The following is a 26,866-nucleotide window of genomic DNA, read 5'->3' on the forward strand; positions in this document are numbered from 1 at the left end:
AGTTACCTAGAGGGATAATCCAAGTGAATTTATTACATTTATGTAACCTAGTTGCAAAAATTCTCTCTGCAGCAGAATCAAGCAGTATTGGGGAGCCAATGTTAATGTAAATTTCTGAATGTCTTGTTATTTTAGATGCTGTTTTCTTCACCATCTGAAAAGACTTACGAAGTCACATCCAAGCTCAAGCAGTGTTTAAGTGGCTTGTCTGGATTTCTTAGCCCTTCATGGTAGTGAGCATGAAGCCAAAGGCTCATGTGCCAATGGAAGCCTTCTTCTGCCATAGCAATATTGGTAGTTGGACCCTTTATCTTCTGTGTGCCACGTAAGGCCAGTGGCACTGAGGGAATGAAGTTAGTTCTTGGTGATAATTCTCAACCTTTCCAAAGGAAGGTCCCTTTTGGGCTTCAGTTGCATAATCTGATCCATAGCAATGATAAAACTCTCCAATGAGGAAGTATTGGCTGTGATATATGATGCTGTGTCATACGTAGCAACTTTGTGCAGGTTTTTCATTTACTTAAGGAAAAAAAGAGAGGCTTTTACTACAAGAAAGAAATAGGTCAAAACCAGTGACTAACAAATTTTATCAGGAATTTGAATAAATATATGTGTTTCCTTTTTAGATGGTCAGCCATCAGTGCAAGTATTTGATAAAACTCTCCAAATAAAGCAGATGCATGTGTTGGAAGCTCTGGATCTTTTGATTGCCCGAACAGACAAAGGTAGGAGGGGTCCCTGTTCTGTGATTCTCATATGAACGTGGCTGGTGCTGGGTATGTGTGTCTCATGAGGCAATCGTGTCTGACAAGGCTGAGTGTATTAGATGCCTCATTTAGAATAAGGGAGCACATACAGCAACTGCTGTTATTTTCTAAAAGGCAGGGCTGAGGGGGAATCCCTAAATGCTCATTCTTGCTTCCTTCAAGGCAAGCCTGAAACGGGTCATATGGTCGTTCTTCAGCTACTGTTGAAACTTGACACCCTTTGGAAATCTCCTTGAGTGAATTATATGTGGGGGAAATTACTTGTTCTGTCACTGTTTTACCGAATGTGTTTTATTGCTATTTATTCTGTTAACTGCCATCACATCCTAGTGCTATAGAATGTATTTTCTTGAAGGATCTGGTATAAAAGAACTTAAATGTTGTTTTGGATGACAACGTTTCCTTGTTATCCTCATTTGGAAGCATTAGCTGTGCATAAAATGTGCACTTTTTCAGTGAGGTACTTTTTACCCAATAGTCTGTGATTGAATTTCACAAAGTGAACATACACAAAGCAAGAACGGGATTTTATGTGTAACACAGAGAAAAAAATTGGTTTTTACCACATTATGTCTGTTTCATTGGGAGTTGCCCAGTTTGACTGCACCTGATGAAATTCACTCTGGGACCTTACAGAACTGGCTCAGACTACCAGAGAACCATTTGCAGTTCTCTCTCAAAACACCTGGGGGGTGGGTGAAGTTTCTGAAGATCGGAAACTGGTAGTTGTATCTGGAGCTTAGTTTGTGAAGGTTCTAGAAAAGATTATTACATTTAATTGTCAAAGCATTGTACTGTTTGGTAAACCTGAAGAGAGCAATGTAAGCAGGCATTTTAAGGTAACAGAACAAGGTATTGCTGTCATTGATTCATGACACTTCAAATACAGTCTGATAAAGTCTTACTCATGTAAAGAATTGCAGAGATTTTTAACTCTTTATATGGATGCTTTCTGAAGCATTTAGGAGAAAGTTCTTTCATACTTGCTAGAATTCTGGCCTGCTGTTTTGTATTTGCATACCATATTGAAATTAAGATCTGAGACAGAAGAAAAATCATACTTGCATTTAATTTTCAGACTATGCCTCAGCAGCAAATGTGAGAAAAATAATGAGTTGGATGAGCAAAAGCATCATCATACTGGGCTCATAAACTGGGTTCAAAGACTTTGTGGGCTTTTAGGATAAAATGTTATATGCTACAAGGTTAACTTTTTATTCTTAACTATCAGCAAGAGCTTCTTCAGGTCAGCATTCCAAGAGAAGGCATTGAACAAAGCACCAGTACAGTAGGTATCAATGACAGCAGCACAGATTGCTTTGATAGCAATGGCCTCTGTTCTAATGCAGACACGGTTAAATTTAACACTACAGTGGAGCTGTTTGGGATGTCTGCCGGTTAAATTTGTCCTAGTAATGAGAGTCAAGGCACAGAAATGGATCTGTTTTGTCCTCCAAACACACATTTTTTTATTCCAGCTTCATTTTGTGAAATGCCTGGACTTGAGGCAGAGGGGGGATGAGGAAGAGCTGCTTCACTTGAAAGAATCAAGTCTGTAGGTTAAGAAAAACTAAAAACGCTTGGATGACAGTCACTTTTACATGCAGCCACAGACAGGTCTGGCACTACAGTGGGGTGGTTTGGAACATCTGTAAAAGAACTAGTATTAAAAAAGAAGAGTGATGCATCCTAGAGGACACACTGGTTGAAGAGCCAGAGCTATTTTAAACAACAAAGAAAGGTGAAGATTTACGTCTGCTGAAAGGCAGGCTTACTGTAAACCTGTGGGATGCACATCTCATGGCCTATAGGAATTTAAACTCCAATTCATTTTTAGAAGCATATAAAACCAATTTCAATGAAGGCAGTAGTCATTGTTCTGCCTTCAGAGTGAAGTGCCTGCCTGGGAAAGAAGTTATCATGTATGTTGTTCTTTCCTGCACACTCATAGCATCTTCACAGAGGTAAATTTGGCATGTTTTATGGAAGTATAAAAGGTCTTCTGAAGTTTGGTGTTACCTCCAAAAATAACAGCATTTAATTTAGGTAGTAATGCTTGCTCCCCTCTGTGTCTGCCTGTTACAACCATTTATTGATTTGAAGAAGAATTTCTTTGCTGCAGCAAGACCTGATGGGAAACTCAGCTACTGAACTGAAGGGGTTGGTTACTAAAATCGTAGAGTGTAGGAAGTTGATAATCAGTCTTGTATGACATTACGGCTCATCCCCAGGGAAGCGGTATGCTTTGTTTATCTTTGCTGTGTTTGTTAGGTGCTGCTTCTCTTTGGAAGTATTAATTTCAAACTATCACCATCTCTTTTGAATTGTTGTTTCCTCTCTTTCTTCATCCTTCAGGGAAAGACTCTCGTCTCCTTGTCTTCAGACTCAGTGCTGTCCAAAAAGATATAGAAACAAAGCAAATGATACGGAGCAAATACGACTGCAGAGAAAATAAACTGGAGAGAACAAAAGGTGATTTTATTATCCCATGTTAAAAACATGCACGGTGGTATGATGCCTGTAGTTGCCAGGGGCTTATTAACTCTCTTGAGGGTGTTCAGCTTTAGTTTTTTTCTCTGGATAGTCAATTCAAACTTTGTTTAGCTTATGTGTGAAAATAAGCCTGGTATAGTCCATCATGACATTAGAACTTCGTGAAAATACCATGGCAACCACTGCTGATGAAAAGCTCTGGAGAAAAATAGATAAGTTGCTTTCAGGATTGAGGGGTATGAGAAGAACTATGCAGGGATGCGAGACTGAAATAAAGGGCATTTTAAGGTGGAGGAACACTGGCAAATCTCTGTCTAATAGTAGTGCTTAGATTAGTTTGGGTATTGCTGATTATTTTAGTAGATGTAAATATTTTCTGGTCTTCAGATGCAAGCTGCTTTGGAAAGCTGGAACCTGCAGAATAGTGAAAATCCGTGTATTTAGCCTTTACTTGCAAAAGGATTAAGGGGAAAAATAGACTTCACAAGAGTCATAGCCTTTTGTCTTTTTCTAGAAGTTAATGTTATCATATTGGGAGGTTTGTAATTCTGTGTTGCTAAGTCATGCATCAGAGCCTCGTTGTAGTAATCATCATGCAAATACAGAACACAAAAAAAGAAAAGCAGACCCTACTCCAAACACTTACAATGTAGAGCATTATTTCCTCAGGCTGCCATTTGTATGCCATTAATACTCACCATGGCAGTGAAGTGAGGATTGTTGTGGCTATTCGGAACAAACTACTTCTCATCACAAAGAAATACAATCCACGCAACAGTTTAACCGGCAGCTCTCTGCTATCATCATCTGAATCTCCAGTAGAGGAGTTCCAGTACATCCGGGTATGTGGAATCTAATCACGCGTTACCTTAATAGACTGGGCAGCACTCAGCTAGTTCGGGGGGAAAGACAAAGAACATGCATTTTTATCCTCCTGAACCTCCAGACAAATAAAAGTGGGAAGCCATATGATGGAGTTCCATCATATATATGCCAAACAAATATTTAAGATTTTTAAAATTAAGTTTCTGCTTGTTCTTTATCAGTGTTTCTGTGCTTAGAGCATATCCCTTTAAATTCATGGAGTACTTGCAGTACCTGCAGCACCCACAGTAGGAGCTTGAAAAAGAGAATAATTCTATTATTTACATTATAGGAAATATGCCTTTCTGACCCTCCAGTGGTTATGACGCTGGTGGATGGACCTACTGGAGACAGTGACAATATGATCTGTGTAGCATATCGGCATCAGTTTGATTTAGTTAATGAGAGTACTGGGGAGTCCTATAGATTGCATCATGTTGAAACAAACAAGGTAAGTTTTCATAATTGAAACTATTTTCTTGCAGAACCACACTGAATATAATTTTATGCAGACTCGGTGCATCCTGTGCTGACCTCATGGGAGTGTAATTTATAGACATACCTCATACCTCTTACCTTTCACTTCTATAACCTCTGCTTTAGGACACTGTGAGATATTTGTTCCTTTTGGGATACATGATAATAATCACTGCCAAGAGAGGTAGTTATAAGGTATTGACACATTAGGAAAGAGACTGTTTCAGGTTCCGGAATGTTGCTGTCAGCATAAATAAGTTTTTCTCCTTTCTTAGTCAATAGTTTGCTTTTTGCTTTTTCTTTGTGATCTCACTGTTTTATTGTTTAAGAAATTGCAGCAAAATAACTTCAGTTGTTGGCCACCAGTATCTCATTCAGATTTGCCTGTACTCACGCTAAAATATTTGCACGTAGATTTTAGTTCTATTGAAGAAGCTGCTGCCCAGTCAACTAATAAATTGGCTGAATCTTTCTGACTAGGACATAGTGTTGGGGTTTAAGCAGATGTCCTGATTTTCAGAAAAGAGCTCCAGTATTTCCTGCTACTGGGAAGACAGTGATCTTCAGCATCTCTGAAAATCAGGTCACTTTAACTGTTTCTAAGTATGGATGTGAACATACAGTTTTAGACCAAAAAAAAAAAAAAATTCCACAGTTGCACATCGTTTTTTGTTGCTGTTTTTAACTGATTTTTTCCTTATAATGAGATAAGGGACTGCTCTTCTCATTTGATGGTTCCTGTTGATAGGTTATTTTCTTTTTAAGTCAACTGTATTTTTGTTCAGATCTGATGATGAAGAGGTTTGGTACTCCTAGCATGGGTGATACAGTTTAAACTACTCTACAGCACTGGAAATCTTTTAATCTGGATGAGGAAGAACTACAAGTAAAGAATGAGAATGGAGAAGTACACCCCCCCACCCCCATTCCTCTTTTCCCCAGGAATCCTTATTTCCTTTGAGAACACAAACAAAGCAGACAATTAATATGAGCTGAGGCAGTGATTTTTGTGATGTGGAAATGGGACACCAAAGTATTTCCGTGAGTGTGGAAGAGAAGCAGAAATGGCTTTCAGTCTACAAAGGATGGGTCAAAATGTATTTGGTATAGATATATAAGCTTCCATGCGTGTTTAGCAGTTCTTTACCTATACAGTAATCTTAAATGAAGAGGTGAACATCTATCTTACCATACAAAGGAAAGTCAGAGAACTGCTGTTCATGGAATCAGTCTCCAGCCCCTCTCCCTGCCCAAGTAGTAAATGTTGTGGTCTGAGAAGCATTTGTCTAATATAATCTTATGTGTTTCCCTAATAAGGTCTAATTTCCTGAACAGAGTCCCTACCTTTTATGGCTGGTTTGCATTTTTTAAGCTAACTGTAAAAGACAAATACAGAGCTGAAATATGAGAATTTAGGTAGTCTATGCTATGTAAAAAATACTGTGGTTTATCCAGCAATGATTCTCAGTTTCTAAATTCAGCCTATTCAGTAATCCTTAGGTAGGTCCTTATCGACCTCTGTCAGTGTTACTGCTTTTAAACCAGTAACTGGTGCATCTGGTCCTTCTGCTAGTCATGATGTACAGTGGAGCTTTTTGGATTTCACTTTTTGAAAAGAGTTGCTATTTTTAGCATATCATGTTGATTCACTGCTGTCCTGAAATTGTCCCATTTCCCAAAATTTCTATTGCCAAATAAGTTATGTAAGTTTTAATTACTTTATATTGTGGCTATGGTATTGAATATTCAGTACTGCACAGAACTGAATACAAAAGAAATTGATTTCCATCCTGAGAGCACCCTGAAAATTAATCACAAAAGAGGCTGCATTTGAAAAATGACTACTTTTTTTTTTTTTTATCTCTAGGTGCACACTCTCCCACCCGAGGTATTGCTTGTTAGTCAAAACCGGTGTGTAATAACCTCCGTATCCTCTGCCTGTTCATTACCCTTTCCCATTATCATTGCAGGTTAATTTTGTTGCAGCTATCGATGTGTATGAAGACGGTGAAGCTGGCCTACTGTTGTGTTATAACTGTAAGTATTTAGGAAGGACCAAAAATGGAAATACCTCAATCTGCATATGTAATTCCTTTTTCATTGGAGTCTAGATCTGTATTCTAAACTAAATTTCAGTGTTTCATGGAAAGTTTTTCAATATACATTCATTTTAATTTAAATTTGTATTAGAGTGGAAATTGAAGTATTATTTTATTGCAGGGTATGTCGAATTTAGACGTACTAGCTGTTAGGTTTTAATTTCCGGTATGTAGATGTGTATGTATACATCTGTAGACGTTATCACCTTACAAAAGTACTGTTTCTTCAGATCTAGCTCATTCTTTAGGTAGTTACACACTTGCTAGGTGTTTTCAAGACACGTACAGTTTAACATTCCCCGCCTTTTTCTTCTTTGTGCTGTCTCATTCTGTCTTTGGGCTTTTTCTTCCGCCTACTCTTTGGCACTGTTGCATTATTTCACTGTAATTCTCTCAATCTTTTATAAAAAGGCATTGGCTACAACACGCGTGTCCTCTTCTCTGCAGCACACAGGTACTTTTTCCTCCAATCCTCATGAAAATAGACGGTCTTAGCATGAAGCAGCCTTTATGAGGCAATGCTGAACGACAAGGCATGGCTTTCTCTGTTGGAGAAGGCATGTCCTGTTTACCTCTCCAAAGTGAACATGGATTGAGACAGGATAAATACACCTATGTTCCAGCACTGACTATCAGATTGGTACCACAGAGCAAGTTTTGAGCATCTCTGTATCTTTCTATGCTCTGTGAGGCCTTATTGGTTCTGGTAGCGTGCCATATCCTACCTGGTTCTCTTTCACTTAGCATTGCTTCAGAACTAAAAAGATACCTGACGGGGCATAGTGAATTCCCACCTGTATTTCTGCATGGAATCAGTTCCCCTCTACTAGACCCATTGCTGCGCCAAAGCTAACAAACTTAGTTGATCTTAAAGTTACAATAAAGGCACTGCACAGGCTTGCAGCAACTTGAATTCCTATTTCTAGGACAGTGCCACAGGGAAAACCTACATTTGTTCTTTAGAGTTTTATAATTCTGAAAGTATCATCATAGAACAAATATGAAAACAGAGGATTTGGCAGTGTCCTAAGTTTGTATTTAGAAAAAGACCTGTAATACATTTCTGGGTATAAACTTTGATTCAGTCTAAGGACATCAATTAAAGGAAAAAGAATAGAATTTTACCGTAAAAAAAAAATAGAAAAGAGCTGGAAGCAGCATGTATTTGAGAGGGTCGTAGATGTATACCTGGAGCCCTCAGTACGCTCTTGAGCCTGTGAAGAAAAAAAAAGATGATTGCAATTGCATCTCGTCTTTAACCTTTCTTATTGTTTGCTGATAAGACTTCTCAAGTCCTGAACTTTAATAGATGTTTTATCAGCACTAGCACGTGTTTAAGAAAAGATCTGTTGGTAGCGGAAGGTTAGGTTCCCCGTTATCTAGATGTGTCAAATTAAAAATTCAGAATTGCATTGCTAGTAAGAAGCTGTATAAGCTAGTATTCGTGTCCGACTTGTAGAAAGACTTTTAGTTTCACAATCGGTGGATTTACAGCAGCTAAGAAGTTGGTTCACCGGTTATGTGATTAAGGAAATCTTGGTGTATGTAATATCCTGTGTGTATAACAGTCTTCAAAGAGCATAAACTGTGCTAGCATATGGCTGCCTGAAGGGCAGTTCTTACTGACAGGTACAGTTTTGCTGACGCTGCTTTCTGAATTTTTCTTGCCTATTCCTCCATCCATAGACATGGTAAGGAACCGATAACTCAACAGAGTAATAATTACTTTGTGAAATATGACAACTTATTAAAGTGTCGGTCTTTTTATTTTTATCTTTCAAATGCCATGTTCACAGAAGAAGCACATTTCCTTTATCTGTTTAGATGTAGGGGGACTTCTACACAAATGTTTGATTACGTATATAATGCCCACACTTCTGCAAAATCTGCCTGTGAAGTTGGTGTTTGTCACTTGTGGTGTAAGGTGATGGCTCATTTTTCTTTTCTTTTTTGTTACAGATGTTTGCCAATACAGAAAAGTATATCCTTTCAATGGAGGTTCTCCACTGATTCAGACATCAGCTTATGACTTTCACTTCAGCTGGAATCAAGTTCCTGACGCTGTTGGTAAGAAAATTTTTCTTTTCACTACATGGCCGTTTTTTTCATTACCATTTAGGCTTGCACTTGGCTGTTAGTGGAATTATAGTATGTGTGCTAGGAAAAAGCATGTTCCATTCATGATGCCACTTTAGCTAATTTTCTGCATATGATGATTTTTAAAAGTGGAGCCTTGTTACCAAGTTCTTCCTTTGATTAACTTTTTCTCCTTTTTTATGTTTTTAATTTTCCATTCAGTCTATGTTCTGCTAGGCATGGAGAATGAAGTTTTCTTCAGGCTTGATGTAGCTCAATGTCCATCAGTATGTTAGACAATCCTTTTCATAGGAAAGGGAGATGCCTGAAGAGGTCAGATACTTAAGAACAGTTTTCATGGAGCATTGAAGAAACTTTTACATTAAACATTTTTCTTGCCAAATAATTTTTGTTTCATTGCAGTCTGTGCTTTCCCTTATATCCTTGCCTTCACTACTGATTCCATTGAGATCCGATTAGTGGTGAATGGGAACTTAGTCCACACAGCAGTTGTGCCTGAGCTTCAACTTGTAGCATCAAGGGTAAGACACAAGAAAATCATGTTTGACTGTTTCTGTGATATGTTGGGATCTAATTCACATAAAAAGTTGCTGCAGCCAAAAAACAAACCAACAAAAACTGAAACATGTGCTACTTGATCTGTGGTAACTGTACATCTGTGGGCTCTTAGTTTATAGCAAGTACAAAGAGAATCAGAATTGATCTCGCTGATCTTTATTGCTCGCACTAATGCAGATCTGGGATATTTGACTGTTTATGGGGCAAATTCTGTTCTCAACATCACAGATGTTCTCTCCACTTACAGTGGGATAACCTTTCCATGACCAACCCTAGTTGACTTAGCAGCAATACAGCTGTATTAGTGGCAACAGAAAATAGTGGACAAACATTTGAGCTCTTACTCAGAAGATGGTTAAGAAAGTCTTGCTGTACTAATGATGACTTATTTGTCATTTCAGTCAGATATTTATTTTAAAGCGACTGCTGCAGTAAGCTGTAAAGAAATGAATTCAAGGAGTCAAACACCGACAGCTTATGAAATGCCAGAATGTCCTGTCTCTTCTCTAGAAGGTAACATGGTTTCCAGGCAGCTTGAATCCTGTGATCCTTCCCACAGCTATGACATGTCAGTGCAGCTGATCTTTAGTAAGATGAAATTGATCAGGTAAAAGATTTTTAGTTCCTAGCTGAGAGTCTGAAAAATAGAGGTTTTTTTTATTTATCCACAGATGTGAAGCACCTGGCTGAGCTTTTGCCCAGTAGTATCTCTTCTGAAGGCATGGTAGCACTGTTTTGAAGAAGTGATTTCTGTAGGAGGGGAGGAGTTAGGCTTCAGTAGTTTGATGACTATTTGTCAATATGGCCAAGACTAATAATGCAAAAAGAGGTATAAAATTGTAGGAAAACTTGAGATTTCACGTACACCGTTCCTTCCATTTAAGAAAAGCTAAACTACCACTGGATGGTTAAAGCTTTTTTACAGACCAAAAGTAAGAAGTTCTAGCCTCAAAAGAGTTTGCACAGTCACTTTAGTGTAACATGATCTGTGAATGATCAGTCTCTAGCTAAATAATAACGGAGAGAAAAGGGAGGGAATATCCACTAGATAATGCAAGATGTGTGTATATCTTCCTCACTTAAATCTGCTGCTGCACTGTTGGCAAATGGGGAAAGGAGAAAAGAATCACGATTTTGTTTTTTAAAAGGCAGTCCTATTTGATGGTAAGTTGGGTTTATTTTCCTAGGAATTAGGAAAACACATGGCATTTTATGTCACCTAAGAAGGGGAGCCATACTTTAAACCACTTGGGATCCAGGTTCCAATATACTTACAACATATTAAAATACGTGGGGACTATTGCACAGAGTGCAGAGGCATGGTGTAATAGTCAGAAATACCAGCCTCAGGACATGTAAATTTATTTCCTGGTTCCACTGCTCATCTGTCATGTGGACAAGAGTCAATCTTCTTTGTCTCTCCAAGTCAAATTGCACGTCTGCACAATGTGGTTGTATTTCTTCCTCCTCCTAGCCTATTTATTTTGAAGGATCTCTGGGGCAAGGAAGATCTTAGTTATTTGCACTAAAAAGCACCCAGCACAGCAAGTGTAACTTCTCTGTATAACTTTTCATTTGGATAAGAACTGATTCTGTTGTAAAAGTGTAACATTCTTTTTTCCTTCTGTGTTTCAGGTGAAGTTCCATGCAAAAACCTGTACAAAATTCCTCTCAGTAATCTGGTTGGGCGAAGCATTGAACGACCTCTGAAGTCACCTTTGGCTCCCAAGGTCATCACTACTACAACACCCAGTGCCATTGCCTCTCTTCCAGTCACTCACTCACTATCCTTATCTCGTATGGAAATTAAAGAAATTGCAAGCAGAACGCGTAAAGAATTGCTGGGTAAACTCTCCTCATTCTTCAGTGTACATATCAATTGCCAAGCATGTAATGTCTAATCTTTGGACCATCACAGTCAGATTTCACAGAATCACAGAGTGTTAGAGATTGGAAGGGACCTCGAAAGATCATCCAGTCCAATCCCCCTGCCGGAGCAGGACACCTAGATCAGATCCCACAGGGATGCATCCAGGCGGGCTTTGAATGTCTCCAGAGAAGGAGACTCCACACCCTCTCTGGGCAGCCTGTTCCAGGGCTCTGGCACCCTCACCGGGAAGTTTTTCCTCATACTCCAGTGGAACTTCCTATGTTCCAGCTTGAACCCATTGCCCCTTGTCCTGTCACTAGATGTCACAGAGAAGAGCCTGGCTCCATCCTCCTGACACTCACCCTTTACGTATTTATAGACATTGATTAGGTCACCCCTCAGTCTCCTCTTTTCCAGGCTAAAGAGACCCAGCTCCCTCAGCCTTTCCTCAGCAGGGAGATGCTCCATTCCCTTCGTCATCTTTGTGGCTTTGTAACAAGCAACCAGTATTCATAAATAAGTAGTATAATCAAAGAAATGAAACTGTGAGAAAATATTTGCAAATTGTCTAGCCAGCATCCGATCACATATATAAGGTGACCATATTCTAAGCCAGGTAAAAACTATTTAGTTAATAATGGAAACCAGTGACAGATACCTTAACGTTTTCATGAATGCTTTATTTTCTGTTGGGAGATTAAGTCTTTTATTCCTTTATTGAGGCCTCTTGGATGAGCCTATACCTAAGACAGAAATTGCACAGAAGGAAAAAAACGTTCCACGAAGACAGTCAGACCCCAAGCAGGGAGCAGTAAGATCAACTAGTAGTGACAGGTAAATATACTGGCTTTAGAAAAGAACCGAACTTAGACTGTAAATGTTTTCAGTATTTATTGTTTTTCAACCTGTTTGGCATGGGGTGGACTGAGACCTTTGTATAACAATGTGAATTTCATGCTAATGTGTTTGTTAGAGTATTGGAACACTGTAAATATTGAAACAAGTATTTGCTAAAGACATATTAATGAGCAAAGCAAGACTAAATGGGATTTTGTGGGGACCTGCTGCAGTTGAGCCTGTCATTAGGATTTTGGTTACTAGATCTGCACTGTGCAGGCTCATTTGCTGGTTTCTTCTTATACTCATGTGTTGCTATTTCCAGAATAAATTTTGCAAAGAAACGCTATAGGATTTGTCTGGTTCTGCTTACCCAACCCCACTGCCATTTTCTTGTTTTCACTGTTTTCACAACCAATGTTTGTGTATAGTGGTAGAATTCAGCCAAGATACAGTAGACTGAGATTAACAAAACAAAAAATCTGCTGCAATGTAAAACCATATTTGATTTATTTCACTATTTGGAAATTATTTGGGTGGGGGCTTCATTAACGTTGCCTTTTGATGATTTTCAGCAGAGTAAAACAGAGAGAAACTCTGTTTTAATGGTCTGTCTCTGTCGTTAGGATAACTTGATTGAATCTAGAAATAGCCATTTATACTACTTGCCCTGATCTGTGTATTTTTTTAGTAACTTTCGTCTTCCTCTTTGCAGGATAATCTCAAGCTCTTTTGAAAGCTATTCTGAAGGACGTCATCTTTCCACTAGTTCAGATCCCGATACTTTAGCAAACAGGGAGGAGAGCTCACCATCTAGCTATCCATTTCAGCTGATTTCTTTATATGATGAAGACATCATTGACTTGAAGTGAAGACAGTCCTAAAACCGTTCTTCCTTACTTCACATTTTCTTACAACTCTGTGAGCTCTATGGGAATGTCACAAACACTGCTTCTAGTGGTAAAACGTGGCTGGAAGTATTGGTGATTAATCTTTATAGAACCCATGTTGTTCTGGCTAGCTCAGCCTGATTTGGTGATGCTTGTATCTTTGACATAGGTATATTTTCTTTTCACAGTTAAGGAACCATTACTTTTTGTGGCATTCTAACAGTAGGTAATCAGTGAGAGATTTAGGCTGAAACTGAAGTAAATAAAAAGTATTACTTGTTCTGAGCTTCTTATAATTTGAAGTACCTGAATGACATTAAGCTAAGTTAATAGCTGTTATTACTATAATGGGTTGTTTTACAACAGTGTATGCCATGTGGGAAGAGGAACATAAATGACTCCTTTTGGTTTTTCAGTCTTTTAAAAAACAAACAACAAAAAAAAAAAGGCTTGCAGGCAAGGTCTTTCCAGGCAGTGCAGTCTGTCCTTGAAATGATGGAGCTGTGGTTATGTTCACTGAAGAATCAAGGATGTTCTATAAAGATCAGGTAAGATATGAAGATGCTGCTTTCTTTGCTCTGGCCTGTCTGTGCACATTTTTTAGAGAAACTTGAAGACTGTTTGGGCATTAAGAATCCTTGAGCAGAGAGACTTTTTGTAGAAAACACAAACTTTCAAAATATTCCTTAAGAATTGGAAGTGGGGAGGTGGGGGGAACCACAACCCAAAGAAAAACCTCAACTGTATTTCTCCACCTGCTGGAAAGCTGTTACTGTAGTGCACCTACAGATTTTCCCATTACAGGCAGAAGAACCAACCCTTGATTTTCTTTCTGACTACACAAAGATTCCTCTGCAGGCATCAGTGTTAGCTGTTGTCTGCTCTTGCACCAACAGTGTAAGTCATTATTCCAGATAACCATATTTTTTCTGACTGGATCCAGACTGAAATTTCACTGCTAAGAAGCTGGGTTTCTATGATGTCATCTTAGATTTTTTTGTTATGTTAAAAGACAGAGTTTCATGTTTAAAACTTATTTCTTAACCCTTTCCTGTATGCCAAAAATCAATTTTAAACAGTATTTTGAAAGGGTTTTGGTTTATTTTGGATTTTTTTTTATTGGTTTGTTTTGTTTCATGAAAGCATGATGCTTCCAGGCTTTTTATATATTAATATTTTTGCTTTATTAGCAAGTATTTCTTGTTCTATATGTAGAAATACTTCTGTATCCTTGATTTTATTTTGTAATACCATTCATGTGTCATGATTTCACTTTCTGTCCAAGCATGACCATCTGGAGATGTGTGCCTTTTGCTTCGGTCGGTCTGAATGTAAAACTGTTTTTGCAAAGTATTTTTTGCTCAGTTTATATAATGGCTTAATTGCTCCACATAAGAAAATATGCAAGGCCTTATTTGAAAGGATCATTTCTTACTCTCAACTGGAGTGGCTGATCAAGGAAAGAAGCAGTATTTTGAACAGTAATTAATCTAGGAGCAGAAGCAGTATTAACCAATGGCTACTATTATTTTTGTATTTTTGCACCCATAGATGAGGTGGGGTGAACCTTAATAAGCATCTAAAAAGAAGTGCCAGCTCAAAGTCCTTGCAAGAGCTTGTAATTCTTCTTGAGAATGTTATTTCCAGAGATTGTGTTAATTTACCCTGTCCTATTTATCTAGGCAGCAAAGGTTTAAGAAAATCAATCTGAAAGTACCATGTGGTGCTTATTTTCCTGGAAGTTGTAAACACTTCTGTGGACTTAGCAAATCCACTTTAGGAAGCACTGCTTGCACTTAAATTTATTTTTAGAAAGCAAAAGCACTGCCTTTTTCCATAAATGGATTTCTTGATGTAGTGTTTCATTTCTGTTATGTGGGTGTTTTCAACGACTGTACCAGTGTGTTGCAAAACTGGGGCTTTAGTTGAAGTACAGATTTAACTGGAGATATTGCTTTGCACTGTTAGGATACCAGATTTTGAATATATAACAGATGTTCACCTGTGCTATTCTAGCACAATTCAACATGACTAAACCATAGTTTGATAGCAGTTGAAGCAATATATGGAGATTTTAAAGCCTGTTTGGAAGAACCTGAACAAACACATATTTAGGTATCATGAAAGACGAGCCATAGAGATAGAGCACTAGGGAGATCAAGAAGAATGAGAAAAGCTGGACAGAAAGCTTGACTACTGGCAATGGTGGTAGTCAGGATGCATATAGAAGTTGCATTTGCTTCATAACTGAAACAAGATTATAGAAAGAAGGGCCATAAAGCAAGATATAGTTTCTTTAACCAGAACCACAGCAGTGGCTGTAAAGTATTGCCATGAAGTAAAAGTGTATGAGTGTGTGTGTGAGAACTTTTGGAGGTCTGCCTGTAATCACAGCATTGACGACATTTAGCAAATACTAACAAACAGCAAAAGGACTGTAAAGAGTACAGATTAAATTTGATTCCTTAAGCTACACAAAAACAGATCAGACCAGCTTCATGGTACTTACCTGGAACAGGGATGTTGGTACAGTTGGAAGAGGGAAGCCCAACAACTGCCTCCCCCATCACTACCTCCCACCTGAATTTTATGGTAGAGCTTGACTTAATGGGTCAGGTGCAAGCTGTTACGGAGGTCACAATGGGAACCACCAGACTTAGCAGACTATTAGTTATATAGGACAGGAACGATCTGAACCTTGGAAAAAAATTACCTGTCTTCATTCCTATTGTATGCAGTAAGTACCTTAACAAGGCTGCCACTTCTTGAGTTTTTCCTTCTGTAATTAATCAGCATGTCTTTCAGGGATGTAGGGTGAATATTAGACCTAGCAAAAGAAGTTGGGATGGATCAGGCAGCATCAGTTCGGTTTATATGACACCTAGAGATGGTAGCTGAGGCTTTAGGGTCATGTATATGTAGTTTACTACCTACTTACTGTACAAGAGCAGCCCAGAGTAGAGGTAGAAGGCAGAGAACACGATAATAATGTTGCAATTTTGTTTGACACAAGCCACAAGAATCAAATTCTGTGACAGTCTTTATCATATTTATTGTATCAAAAGACATATCACACAATAATGTGAAATTGCTGGCACAATGGACATATCCACTGTACAAGGATGTGGCTTCTGTGGGCTCATAGCAGTCTCATCAGACCACTGTGAGTTACATGCCTCTTAGTCTGATGAGTTGGCATCTGCTGAACTAGCTTCTAGGCATTGTTTCTCTCAAAATATTGTCTTAGATCCGTACCATTCAGACTGCTAATTAAAATCAAAACAAAAGCCAACTGGGGGTATTGATATATAAGCTCTTGTGCATCATTTATAAAGGGCTAGGTTTTTATACATCTATGCAACCTCTCCTACTTCAGACCAGTGTCAGATGACAAGGTGTGTTGGAAGGCTACTGGGATGGACACCTATATTGTCATTCACTCCAGCCTTAGAGCTATGTTGTTCCCCTTCTGCTTTTCCTTCCCTTCTGCTTTCCGAGCATGTGCATGCATCTACTCATTAAAACTTACTTAGAAAGTAGTGTTGCACAGAAATTTTAGCTATGTCCACTCTTAAGCACAACCCTTCCTATTTTCACATCTTACGTTAAAGCTGCCTTTAGCCAGCATTCTTGGTGTTGGCTGACCATCTCATGGAGGAGAGAAAAGATAATATTTGAGTCTACAGCTCTGTAAGATGGGTGTTGTGCTAATAGACAGGAATAGTGAAAAATCGTGCTACAGATGGATAGAAGAAATTCTTTCCATGAAGGAAGAATTGTTACACTTGCTATCAAGCTAAGCTCAACTGAAGGCCTATTCTGGACTCTCCTAACAGCTCGAAGTTTCTGCAAATGTTTTCTATCCCAACATGCTGGATTTGTGGGAGGAGGCAGGGCTCTTAACCCCTTCTAGCTGGTGGTATTGTCACCGCTTGGCACTGTGCCTTAGTCTGACTAAATTATGGGAATGTCATTTACTTTGGTGCAAGCATTAGACTGTGCAGGCACTTAACTTAGAATCTACTCGTGCCTCCTCACCAGAAGGGGTAATGATGCATGGAATCAGGATCGTTGAGTTTGGAAGGGACCGCTGCAGGCCAGCTAGGCTGTACCCACCACCACACACCTCCATTCCAAAGTGCCGGGTTGTTCAGCGCCATGTTGTTGCATTTTGAGTTTGTTCAAAATGGGGGTACAATGTTTTGAGCCACTCATCATCTTTTCATACAAGCCATCGCCACAGCTTTGACGTATGACTAGGCCTCAAGAGACCTGAGACACACAAGCAAAGTTAATTCTGTCACACACACGTAATACGCGGCTCTTCAGGCTGAGGCCGTCCCACGGTCTGTACGATCTGAGCTTTAGGACTTGTTGCAGACTAACAATCATTTTTGTCCGGACCTTTCTTCTACTGGCAATGCAGTACACATAAATTTTATAAACATTTGAAAGTAACAAAACAGTTTCTTCTAAGGAGCGATAAAGACCCAGGTGCAGTTCGACAGGGCTAGGTGCTATTCATGGTAGCGAGAGATCTGTACTCGGGGTTGAATGGATGGGTGGGTACCTTCAGTTTCCTGGTTTGGAAGGAACAAGCAGGGCCTGTGCTAGTTCCAAACCTTTCCTGGTTTGGAGCTGGGGTGGGGATTTTTTGTTTTGGTTTGATTTCTTGGGGCTTGGGGGTGGTTTTGTTGGGTGTTTGGGTATGGTGGTGTTGGCTGGGGTTTTTTTCATTTGCGATGCAGAACATACAGGATGCAAGTGGCAACCCAAATGAACAGCAGGTTTGCTGTCTGCCTTCATATGACTATTTCTATACGCGTGCAAGCATTTGTAATTGATTGGTAGATTCAAATTAAATATATATATATATATTTTTAGTACTAGGCCAGTCAACTGAATAAATATTCAAACAGTTCTTCACAGGGCCAGGGAGAAGCAGTACCCACAGGAAGTGTAACACTATTACATAACCAGTCAAGGTTGCTGCTCCTGACGTTTTCTTTCTGCTGTTCCATGTGTATTTGACCCAGCCACAGCTTCAAGCTCATGCACAGTTTCCTAACGGTTCCGTGACTTGTGCTTGCAGATGCAGCAGCTTTCATAGAGCTGTTGGCTTAGTCTGCATGTGAGATACATAATCCTCTTGGTTTGGATTTGGTTCTTTATATAGATATACATATGTATGTATATACATATATATGTGTATGTAGTTGTAATTTGTGCCTCAAATTCTAAGGGATTAAAAGTCTTAAGCATATATAGGAATGTAAAGTAACAGCATCTTACGGGGTGGAAATCCCATCTGCAAGTGGTAAGGTAGTTCAGAATCATTTTTGTTGCCTTCTGTGTATGAAAATGAGTACCGTACTATTGTCACTATTAGCAATTTGATGTCATGGTTCATATGCACAATGCTTGCTAATTCTGTTAAAGCAGCATTTTCTCAGGCTTAGTCCCGTAGGAAAGCTTGTATGACAGTATGCAGCAAACATCTGTACTTGCATGCAGGTTAGAAAGTATTTTTACTCTTATTATTTGAGCACAGCAACTTCACCAGCCTGTATACTGCCTAGCTGCTTCACATTATTGCCGATCTACAACTGACTGACTCCTGTTTGCTACTGGAAATCGTATTAGCACAGGATTTGAATGGAAACTTATGTCACTAAAGGTTTGTGCAAAAAGTGTTATCAACCTGGACTGTCCGTTTTAACTAAGTCTTTGAATGTTAGCAGACTGCTTAGTAATTTATTAATTGCATATTGTTAAGACTGTTGCTACATTCGTGATCAAAAACTCTTTATCTACCACTTGTCTTAAATGCCAGTGTATTACCATTGTTTTTAGTGTTGTGTGATAGCGTGTATGGTTTGTGTTTTAGATGTGACATCCAAATAGAAACAGTCCTATCACAGCTGGAACTGTTTTAACTACCGTTTATCACATTTGTGAAGGAGTAACAGATGGTTTATTCCTTCATGTGTAATAAACCATAAAATTTACCTCACTTCCTTCTTTCATACATGCGGAAATAATGGCTTTTCCAAAATTGGTTCATCAGACAAGAAAGTAAAGAGAGAAGGTACTACACTACTGCAGACAGCTCTGGATTACTGTTGCCATTTGAGTTCTCCAGAAATTTTGTTTCAGAGATGTCATTCCTTTAAGTGCTATATCATACCTGGGAAGTGGTGTTTTTGTCTTAAGCATTACCCATCTTTGCCAAAAAGTATGATCCAGCATTGGTTTGTGTTTCCAGGCATCTTTTAAACTTTCAGAGACCTGCACCTGTTGGAGAGCTTTACCCCTTAAATTAACACTGCAAAAGATAGTTTTTCTTGTTTTCTGGCTACGAGTATCTTTTCACTCATCTCCAAGACCTTGTTATTCCTTTTGGAAAAGCAATGCTCTTTCCTGAATTCTAAAATACATTCTCCTAAGAGCTACAATCATTCTTGCTATTTTAAATGCATTCCTAGACCACTTGACAGCAGTAGGAAAAAAAATGCCAGCTTAACACTAGCACCTGTGAAAGCCAAGCATTCATCTCCAGTTGGGACCAAGACTTGGTCCAGGGTCAGGCATCCCAAAAGCAGTAGCAGTGACCAGAAGGTAAAGTCCCGCAATCTGACATTAACAGTAGCCAGGCTACATCATTCATTTCTTCACTGTAACATGTGCCATAAGGGAAAGGTAAAGTGGAGCAAGGAAATTTAATTTATTTATTTACAAAATTAGAACTTAATTTGCATCTTAGAAAAAAATACTGGCCAATACATTTAGCATTCTTATTTGGCCATTATAGTCAGACTAAATAAACCAGGTGAAAAGAACACAGGAATGGAAGAAAAATAATATGTCCAAACCCTGCACGAGGGAGACTTACTACAGGTAGTATGCAGAAGTGTATGCAGATCCCCATGATATTTTTTAAAAAACAGAATTCAGATTTTACAAAATTTCATTAAAATCATTTGATAGCAAGTTTAGTAATTGAGATGTCTGCCATGTAATGCAGTTAATTTCAACCGTAGCACCAGAATTCATGACATGAAGGTTTCATATCAATATAAAAAGCCTCAGGCTTAAGATCTTCTGAAGTAGGCCTCAATTTGCTCCAGGGTCTGTCCTTTTGTTTCAGGAACATAAAAGGCTGTAAAAGTTACATTGAGGCAGCAGAAGGCTGAGAAGAGCCAGAATGTGCCATAGGATGTTAAGAAACCCTAAGAGAGGAGAAACAACAGAAAACACATTATTACAGCTCACTACTGTACAACTACAGTTCTGTATTACCAGAGAAAACTGTGGCTCAAGGCTCCCTCAGGAGCATCTTTAATAAATTTCTCTATGAAAATAATTGTAATTTATGATGCTTACTATAAAATCATGAAATTCTTTGGTTACCAAGAAGGCCATAACCCAGTTTGTTAACACACAGGCACTGCTCAATATGCCTCTAGCTTTAAGTGGAAAGATTTCAGATATCACCAGCCATGGAACAGGACCCCAGCCAAGGGCAAAACCTGCAATTACAAACAGAAGAGTACATTTGAAAGGAAAGACTGAATGATGCCAAAGTTAGTTAAGTAAGGGGGATGCAGTTTTCACTCTAGATTCTTTGATTATTCCAGTAAAACAGTACCTCTACCAGAAGGAAAAAGTTATTTTAGGGCAGCATGATAAAGGCTTATTAATTACAAGAATATTCTTGGCAAGAAGAACTTCTTGCCACAAAGTCTCTGAAGTGGTACGCTTAAAAACTGACCTTGTTCCGAACTGCTGCTGCCTTGTACCATCACAGAATTCAGTGTGGCTCAGCCGTTAACAAGACTGGTTTTTTCCATTAATGACTGTAAAGCAGTTTAACCTGAGCAATCACTATTAGCACAAGGAGGTATAAATTCATTTTCCAGGGAATTGGCTTAAGTAACCTATCTCTGTCACCAGGCCTGTGAATGCTCAGCCCAACTTTGCATTATACACTGAAAAGGTCTGTCAAAGACATAACTTGTTTCCATTCATCAATAATGGGACAAAATGGAACAAAACTGTCACATTAATCAGCAAGTTTGTTTTATGTAATGGCTACTTAGAAGCCTGTTCCACTTACCAGCAACAAAGAGCCCTAGACTCACTACTGCAAGCCAGGATATGCTGCTTTGTGTCCCCGGGGATGCTGAATTTAGGGTGAACCATACATCAGGATTTGATGAGTTGTTTCGATTTGGAAGGACCATTTTAAAGTAAAGCCCAAACAATGCAGTACTGAGAGCCATGATTATCCCTGAAAAGTAAGCAATAACCAAGTTGTCACTGGTTGCCACTTAGATATTCTTCTGAGAGACAGAACATAGAGGGTCAGCCAAATATAAGATATGCTGGCCCTCCTAGAAGTGTTTCTTAAAAGGTACTGTTCTTGGAAGTAAACACTGGCCTTGACAGGAGTGAAAGATGCTAGATAAGGATTCTAAACACTAGACAAACAATATGGTCTTGACAGCAGTCATTACTATTGAGTGTGCAGCACAACAGCTCTATCAAACAGAGTTTTCTTTAGCACCTTTAATTCTAAGTTAAAAAATTTTAACTATAGTCTAATATAACTAAACACCACAACGTGCCATGAAAGTAGCAGCAGCCACTTTGAAAATAGCCATTTGTTGACAACTTGGGTATGAGAATGTATCATGACACTGAATCCTGTTAGGCAGAAAAATTATTATGGTAGTAAGTACTGCCTCAGTGACATATAGCTATTTCAAAATAAAAACAGGCCTGGTAAGAAGACAAAAAGACATCCATATGTAGTTTCTAGGGGCTACACCTACGATGTATATATAACATGATAGTTTCTTCTTATGAGTTTTAAGTTTATAGTTATACTAAATTATAAAGCAAACCACTTAAAAATGCGTAAATTGCAATACTTAATTCCCCTAACAGTTAAGACACTTTTTGGTACTATATAAAGTAATTTTTCTTACTGAACAAAATTCTGCAATGTTTTACCAGATATGTAAAGCAGCACTTTTCGTCCCGTTTTATCTATGATAAGTGCAGCCACAGCAGTGAAACACACTTGTATGGAACCCACAACAACAGAAGCCATTCTGCTGTCCTGAAATACAATAAGAGATAGATGGGGAGAATTTGTTCTTTCAGGCTGGTAAGAGGGTCACTTATCAAGCATTACAAATGCATTTGTTTTTTGAATGTGAAAGAAGACTATGCCACAGAAATTCATGGTGGGGGGAGACAACAGGGGAAGCGTAAAAAAAAAAAAAAAAAAAACAAACCACCCACCCATCACCAATTAACACAACATACTGGTCTCTTAATAAACTTTAAAATAAGCCACAACTTCTCCGCTACAGTTTCACTTTATCCAAAACACTGCATTTGCAACTCTAATAAAAATAAATGTATATAGGAAGATGACTATAATAGGAATTTCTATCACTAGCAAAGTTTCAGACCAACAAAACACAACATACTTCCTCCCCCCCCCCCCCAAAAAAAAAAAATCAGAACATTCAGGTATGCCAGAATAACACAGTCAAGAGAGTATCTAGAATCCAAACCGAAAAAGCCCACTAGATCCCAAACCCTGTTATTTATGACATGGGCAGGATCATTATCAAGTCAGTTTATTATGTTTTAGACTTCTTATAGCACTAAGATGAAACTATTACAGACATTTGTCAGTTTGGAAACACACCCCAATTACCCTGAAGCATGCATCTTCAAAGATAGTTTCTGCATAAAACATAACTGCATTAATGCCTGTTACTTGCTGGAAGAACATTAGAGCCACACCAATAAGAAGTGGCTTGTAGATTGAGGGGTTCTTAAAGTCAGAGAGACTCAGTCCCTGTTAAAAAGATGAAGGAATGATTTGGTGAAAAATGTCATATTTTAAATCAAAGAAGAACAACAACAAGAACAAGCTTCCTCATACCATTTCAATCTCTTCAAACTCAGTCAGTTCCCCACTCCCCCTTTAGCAAAACTAAGTCAAACTAAGTCCCTTAACAGTAAAAATGTTTACACGTAAAGTATCTGAGAATTCCAGAAAAGCATTTTCCCCCTTTTCCTAGGTTCTAGAGACAGAAATTGACAGTACTTTGTAGAGAAAGTTAACATGAATGAATCCATGGTTTGCAGAAACTGAACTTCAATGATTAGACCTGCCTGGTTAAGCACAGATCTCACAAGAGGCTAAATGATGCTTTTAGAGATGCAGGAGCAAATACATTCATACAACACAAGCAACAGGAAATTAGTGTTAGAGGTGTTGAACAATCCTACAAAATCGCTAAATAAAGCAAAAAACTAGATAGCTGTCATATTATGAACAAAATCACAAGCCTGACTGCTACTCATGCCCACTGATGGCAGACAACAGTGATAGCAGTTGTAGCTGAAAGGCAGAGGAAAAAGATTCAAAGCAGCTCACTTGCTTCTTGAGTATCAGTTGCATGAGGGAACAGGTTTGGACCACAATTTGTAGAGAAGGCTATTAACTAAACTTTGGTAACAGTCTTTTAATTACACTGTGTGCTTTCAGGTGTTACCTCCATACAAAAACACTTTCAAGAGCAAATCAGATTCTCATCACCTCCTCCTGAACACTAGCTTCAATCTGCCTACATTCCCATTCATGGTCCACACGGGGTCCCCGCAGAAAGCGCAAAGCGGCTATGGCTTCTGAGCGTTTGTTCTGATTCAGCAAAAATCTCGGTGTTTCAGGCATGAAGGACATGACCAACAGCATTATGCAGGATGGGAGAGAACACAGCATGGCCAGCCAGCGCCATTTTAGCGTTATTCCTGGGTGACAAAAAAAAGGAAGGAAAGAGGACTATGAACATCAATTAGTTGTACAAACAAATTAACATTTCCATTTTTCAGTGTAGTTCTTTCATTACACGTACTAATTCTTTTTTGTAAACTAGAGCCCTAACCCAATACCTGCAATGTAGGCTCCCAGTATGCCAGTTACCACCATCAACTGAACACAAGAGCCAAGCATACCACGGACTTTAGGATGAGACACTTCAGATATATACACCTAAAACAGGCAGAAAACATCTAATAATTACTTCTATCCAATTTTGCATCAAGGACTTGATAAATAAGTCATTTTTGAAAAGACAGGGATATATTTCCTTGTAACTCCCCTCCTTAAAAAAAACCTGAATAAAATGGAGTAGGAAAACTACCATCTCAGAAATGTATATCAGCATTATGAAAAAGTCTGGAAAAAAGGGAGGACCTAAAAGCCAGAAGAATGTTAATGCAGCATCACTATCCCAAAGGTGAATAAACTTGCATTAGTAAGAGCTCATTTTGTTAGCCATATTCAACAAGAAACACATCATTGCAAAGCACTCTTGCATAAACATGTAGCCCAAGCCACATATAAAACTGTTTGTGATTAAAGTTTTAAATTTTTAATTCAATGTAAAGAGTGAAAATTATTTCATTCTTCATGAAGTTCAAAACCGACAGCTTGTCTTAACACAGACTATATGAACAGCATCATACCTCATCCAATATCTGAGGCCAACTTGAACTTTTCAGCTATTTTTTTAATATATTGACCCCAAATCAAAAGCCACAGTTTAGCTGTACACATAAAAAAAAATCCCTCATGTTTATACATACAATTCTTTCTAAAGTCACAGTTCTTACTTTTTCTGGAAGTAAAATAATTAATCCTTATTTCAAGAATAATCTGAAGCTACAAAAACTTGGTATGACATATGAGACTCTCCTCCCTCACACAGATCTTTTACTGTGGGCTGTGAGTTAAGGCCTGTACGTATGGGAACTCAGAGCTCAGCTCAGTGAAATGAAGAGAGAGCAGTCGTTCGGAAACAGACAAAATTCCTCCAAAGACATTCACACAACAGAATAAGCAACCAAGCTTACAACAACAGAGAAATTTGCACAAGATTATCACTTAGACCCTACCCCTCTGAGTCTTTTCTAGATTTTTTTATAACCATCTAGACTGATAAAGAATGAGAATTTATTCCATACTTCATTACAAGTACTTCCCATCCTTTGATTTTTAGTTTGCATGTCACTTCAAAAGCTAAAAATGCTGGAACCACCAGAAAAGAAACAAACTTGAATTCTAGATGGTTTATTTCACACTACTATCTATCCCACTAGACCCAAAGGGGTCAAATAATACCAAAGGCAGACAACAACAGAATGAATTATCTCAATTTCCCTACTGCACATGTATTCCTGAATGCACAGGAAAAGTTAATATTCAGAAGAGAACAGTTAAATTGAATCAAAAGGCACTAGTTGGCATTAGTCCAGGATGGGTGAGCAGCCACAGTTTATTTGCAAAACCAAGAAGTTTGGTGAAATATAAGACTATTAGAAGCAGTTGGTAATGGGAAGGGGGGGGGAACCAACGCCCCTCTAATGTATATGAGGAATTTGAAGAGATAAATATTACTATAGTTGAATATAAACAGAAGCAAACAAATAAAAGACTAATAATCTGAAAGATCACATCACTGTATCAGGAACACATAGTACTGAAGTGCCACTAGAAGAAACAAAATTTGTTTTATTTATATTTTCTTCATAATTAAAACCAAGCAAAATATGATTCTATAAAAATCAGTTTCTTCTAAATCCAAAAACTGCCTTGGCTACAGTTACTCAGTTACTTCACCCACGCCACCTATAATACTGCTATGGAAAAAGAAACAAAAAAAACCCACAAACAAAAAAGCAACCACACATGCATACACACACACACAGAAAAATGTCTTACTTACTGGAACAACAAGTGAAGTAATTCCACTGGCTAAGCCTGTCAATATTCGTCCAAAATAAAGCATCCAAACACTCGGAGCAGATATAATAACTATATATCCAAAAACGTATGGCACTGAGCACAGCATTAGACTCAGCTTTCTCCCAACTTTATCCACAAGATAGCCTCCTAGTATTCCTCCGGCAGCAGCTCCTAATGTTACTACTGACTTCAAAAAGCAAATAAAAAAAATTATTATACATACATATAAGTAAATATAAATAACAGATGGCAACTTCTTTTAAAATCCTGGAAAGTACATAGCAGCTTCTTTAAAAATGTGCAAGAGTATGCAGGTGTTTTGAAAATCAAAATAAACATTAACTTCTTAATCAAAACAGAGTCAAGAAGCACAACTCACCACAACTGACCAGCAAGTAATTTTCATATTGCATACAAAGCTCTTTCAATGAAGAAAAAAAAAAAGCAGCAGTAACTGTTTCTTAATCTGTCTACAAAGCTGTAAACAGGCCTTTCAAACTGTTTTAAAGCCCTGAAGAATTTGTTATCTTTACTAACCTAAAGTCCAGCCTGTATCCACCGTGCAAATATTTCCCATGTTGATGGATGGCACTGATTTATTAAAAAGTTTAATAAGTTAGGTTCAACTGAGAAACATGAGAACGGTTAGAAGACACTTTAGCACCAAAAACAGGTTCAAATAATAGGGGCAGGTATTAATATATGCAGAGAGTTATCAGAGCATAGCAGCACTGTTACTCAGGAAAAATGTGAATCAATCACTGAGTTTAGGCAAAACTGGATTTCATTAAGATCTGCATTTACCCTCATTTTGAAGAGGAGCAAGCCCTCATCACATAAGCAGAATCTTCTTGAGTTTTGCTTTCAAGTGAAATCACATAATGGCAACGCACCACAGAGAGACCTACCCCAAACCACGAGGCCTGGTTGCTGTCCAGCCTTAATTGAGGATCGGCGATTTTCCTCAGCTCTGGAATGACAGGAGAGCTGTAGCCGAGCACGAAGCCGAAGCTCAGCGGTCCCAGGACAGCGGCGAAGGCGGCCAGGTACAGCTTCTTGTTCTGCGCTCTGAGGCAGAGGAG

General features: G+C 38.5%; 2 protein-coding genes across 2 annotated transcripts in view; one reads left to right on the forward strand and one right to left on the reverse strand.

The window, feature by feature from the left end:
* Positions 1 to 13,294, forward strand: part of GARNL3 (GTPase activating Rap/RanGAP domain-like 3) — a gene marked incomplete at its 5' end in the record, with an annotated part of 18,905 nt that extends 5,611 nt beyond the window's left edge. Inside the window, 11 exons of the mRNA XM_010087145.1 lie at positions 627 to 725; positions 3,123 to 3,239; positions 3,930 to 4,102; positions 4,417 to 4,575; positions 6,572 to 6,638; positions 8,660 to 8,767; positions 9,200 to 9,318; positions 9,757 to 9,868; positions 10,991 to 11,200; positions 11,948 to 12,059; positions 12,778 to 13,294. Coding sequence (XP_010085447.1) covers positions 627 to 725; positions 3,123 to 3,239; positions 3,930 to 4,102; positions 4,417 to 4,575; positions 6,572 to 6,638; positions 8,660 to 8,767; positions 9,200 to 9,318; positions 9,757 to 9,868; positions 10,991 to 11,200; positions 11,948 to 12,059; positions 12,778 to 12,934 — 1,433 coding nt within the window. The remainder of the gene's footprint in view (positions 1 to 626; positions 726 to 3,122; positions 3,240 to 3,929; positions 4,103 to 4,416; positions 4,576 to 6,571; positions 6,639 to 8,659; positions 8,768 to 9,199; positions 9,319 to 9,756; positions 9,869 to 10,990; positions 11,201 to 11,947; positions 12,060 to 12,777) is intronic.
* A 6,749-nt stretch (positions 13,295 to 20,043) lies between these two features.
* On the reverse strand, positions 20,044 to 26,854 carry SLC2A8 (solute carrier family 2 (facilitated glucose transporter), member 8; the record flags this gene model as incomplete). The annotated part of the gene is made up of 9 exons (XM_010087146.1): positions 20,044 to 20,181; positions 20,336 to 20,481; positions 21,069 to 21,242; positions 21,968 to 22,076; positions 22,686 to 22,829; positions 23,577 to 23,788; positions 23,930 to 24,029; positions 25,765 to 25,971; positions 26,693 to 26,854. Coding segments are annotated over 9 exons (1,392 nt in total), but the record flags the coding sequence as incomplete, so codon positions are not given.
* Between the last annotated feature and the right edge of the window lie 12 nt (positions 26,855 to 26,866).

Source organism: Pterocles gutturalis, unplaced genomic scaffold (assembly GCF_000699245.1).
Source record: "Pterocles gutturalis isolate BGI_N339 unplaced genomic scaffold, ASM69924v1 scaffold47806, whole genome shotgun sequence".
Lineage (NCBI taxonomy): Eukaryota > Metazoa > Chordata > Aves > Pterocliformes > Pteroclidae > Pterocles > Pterocles gutturalis.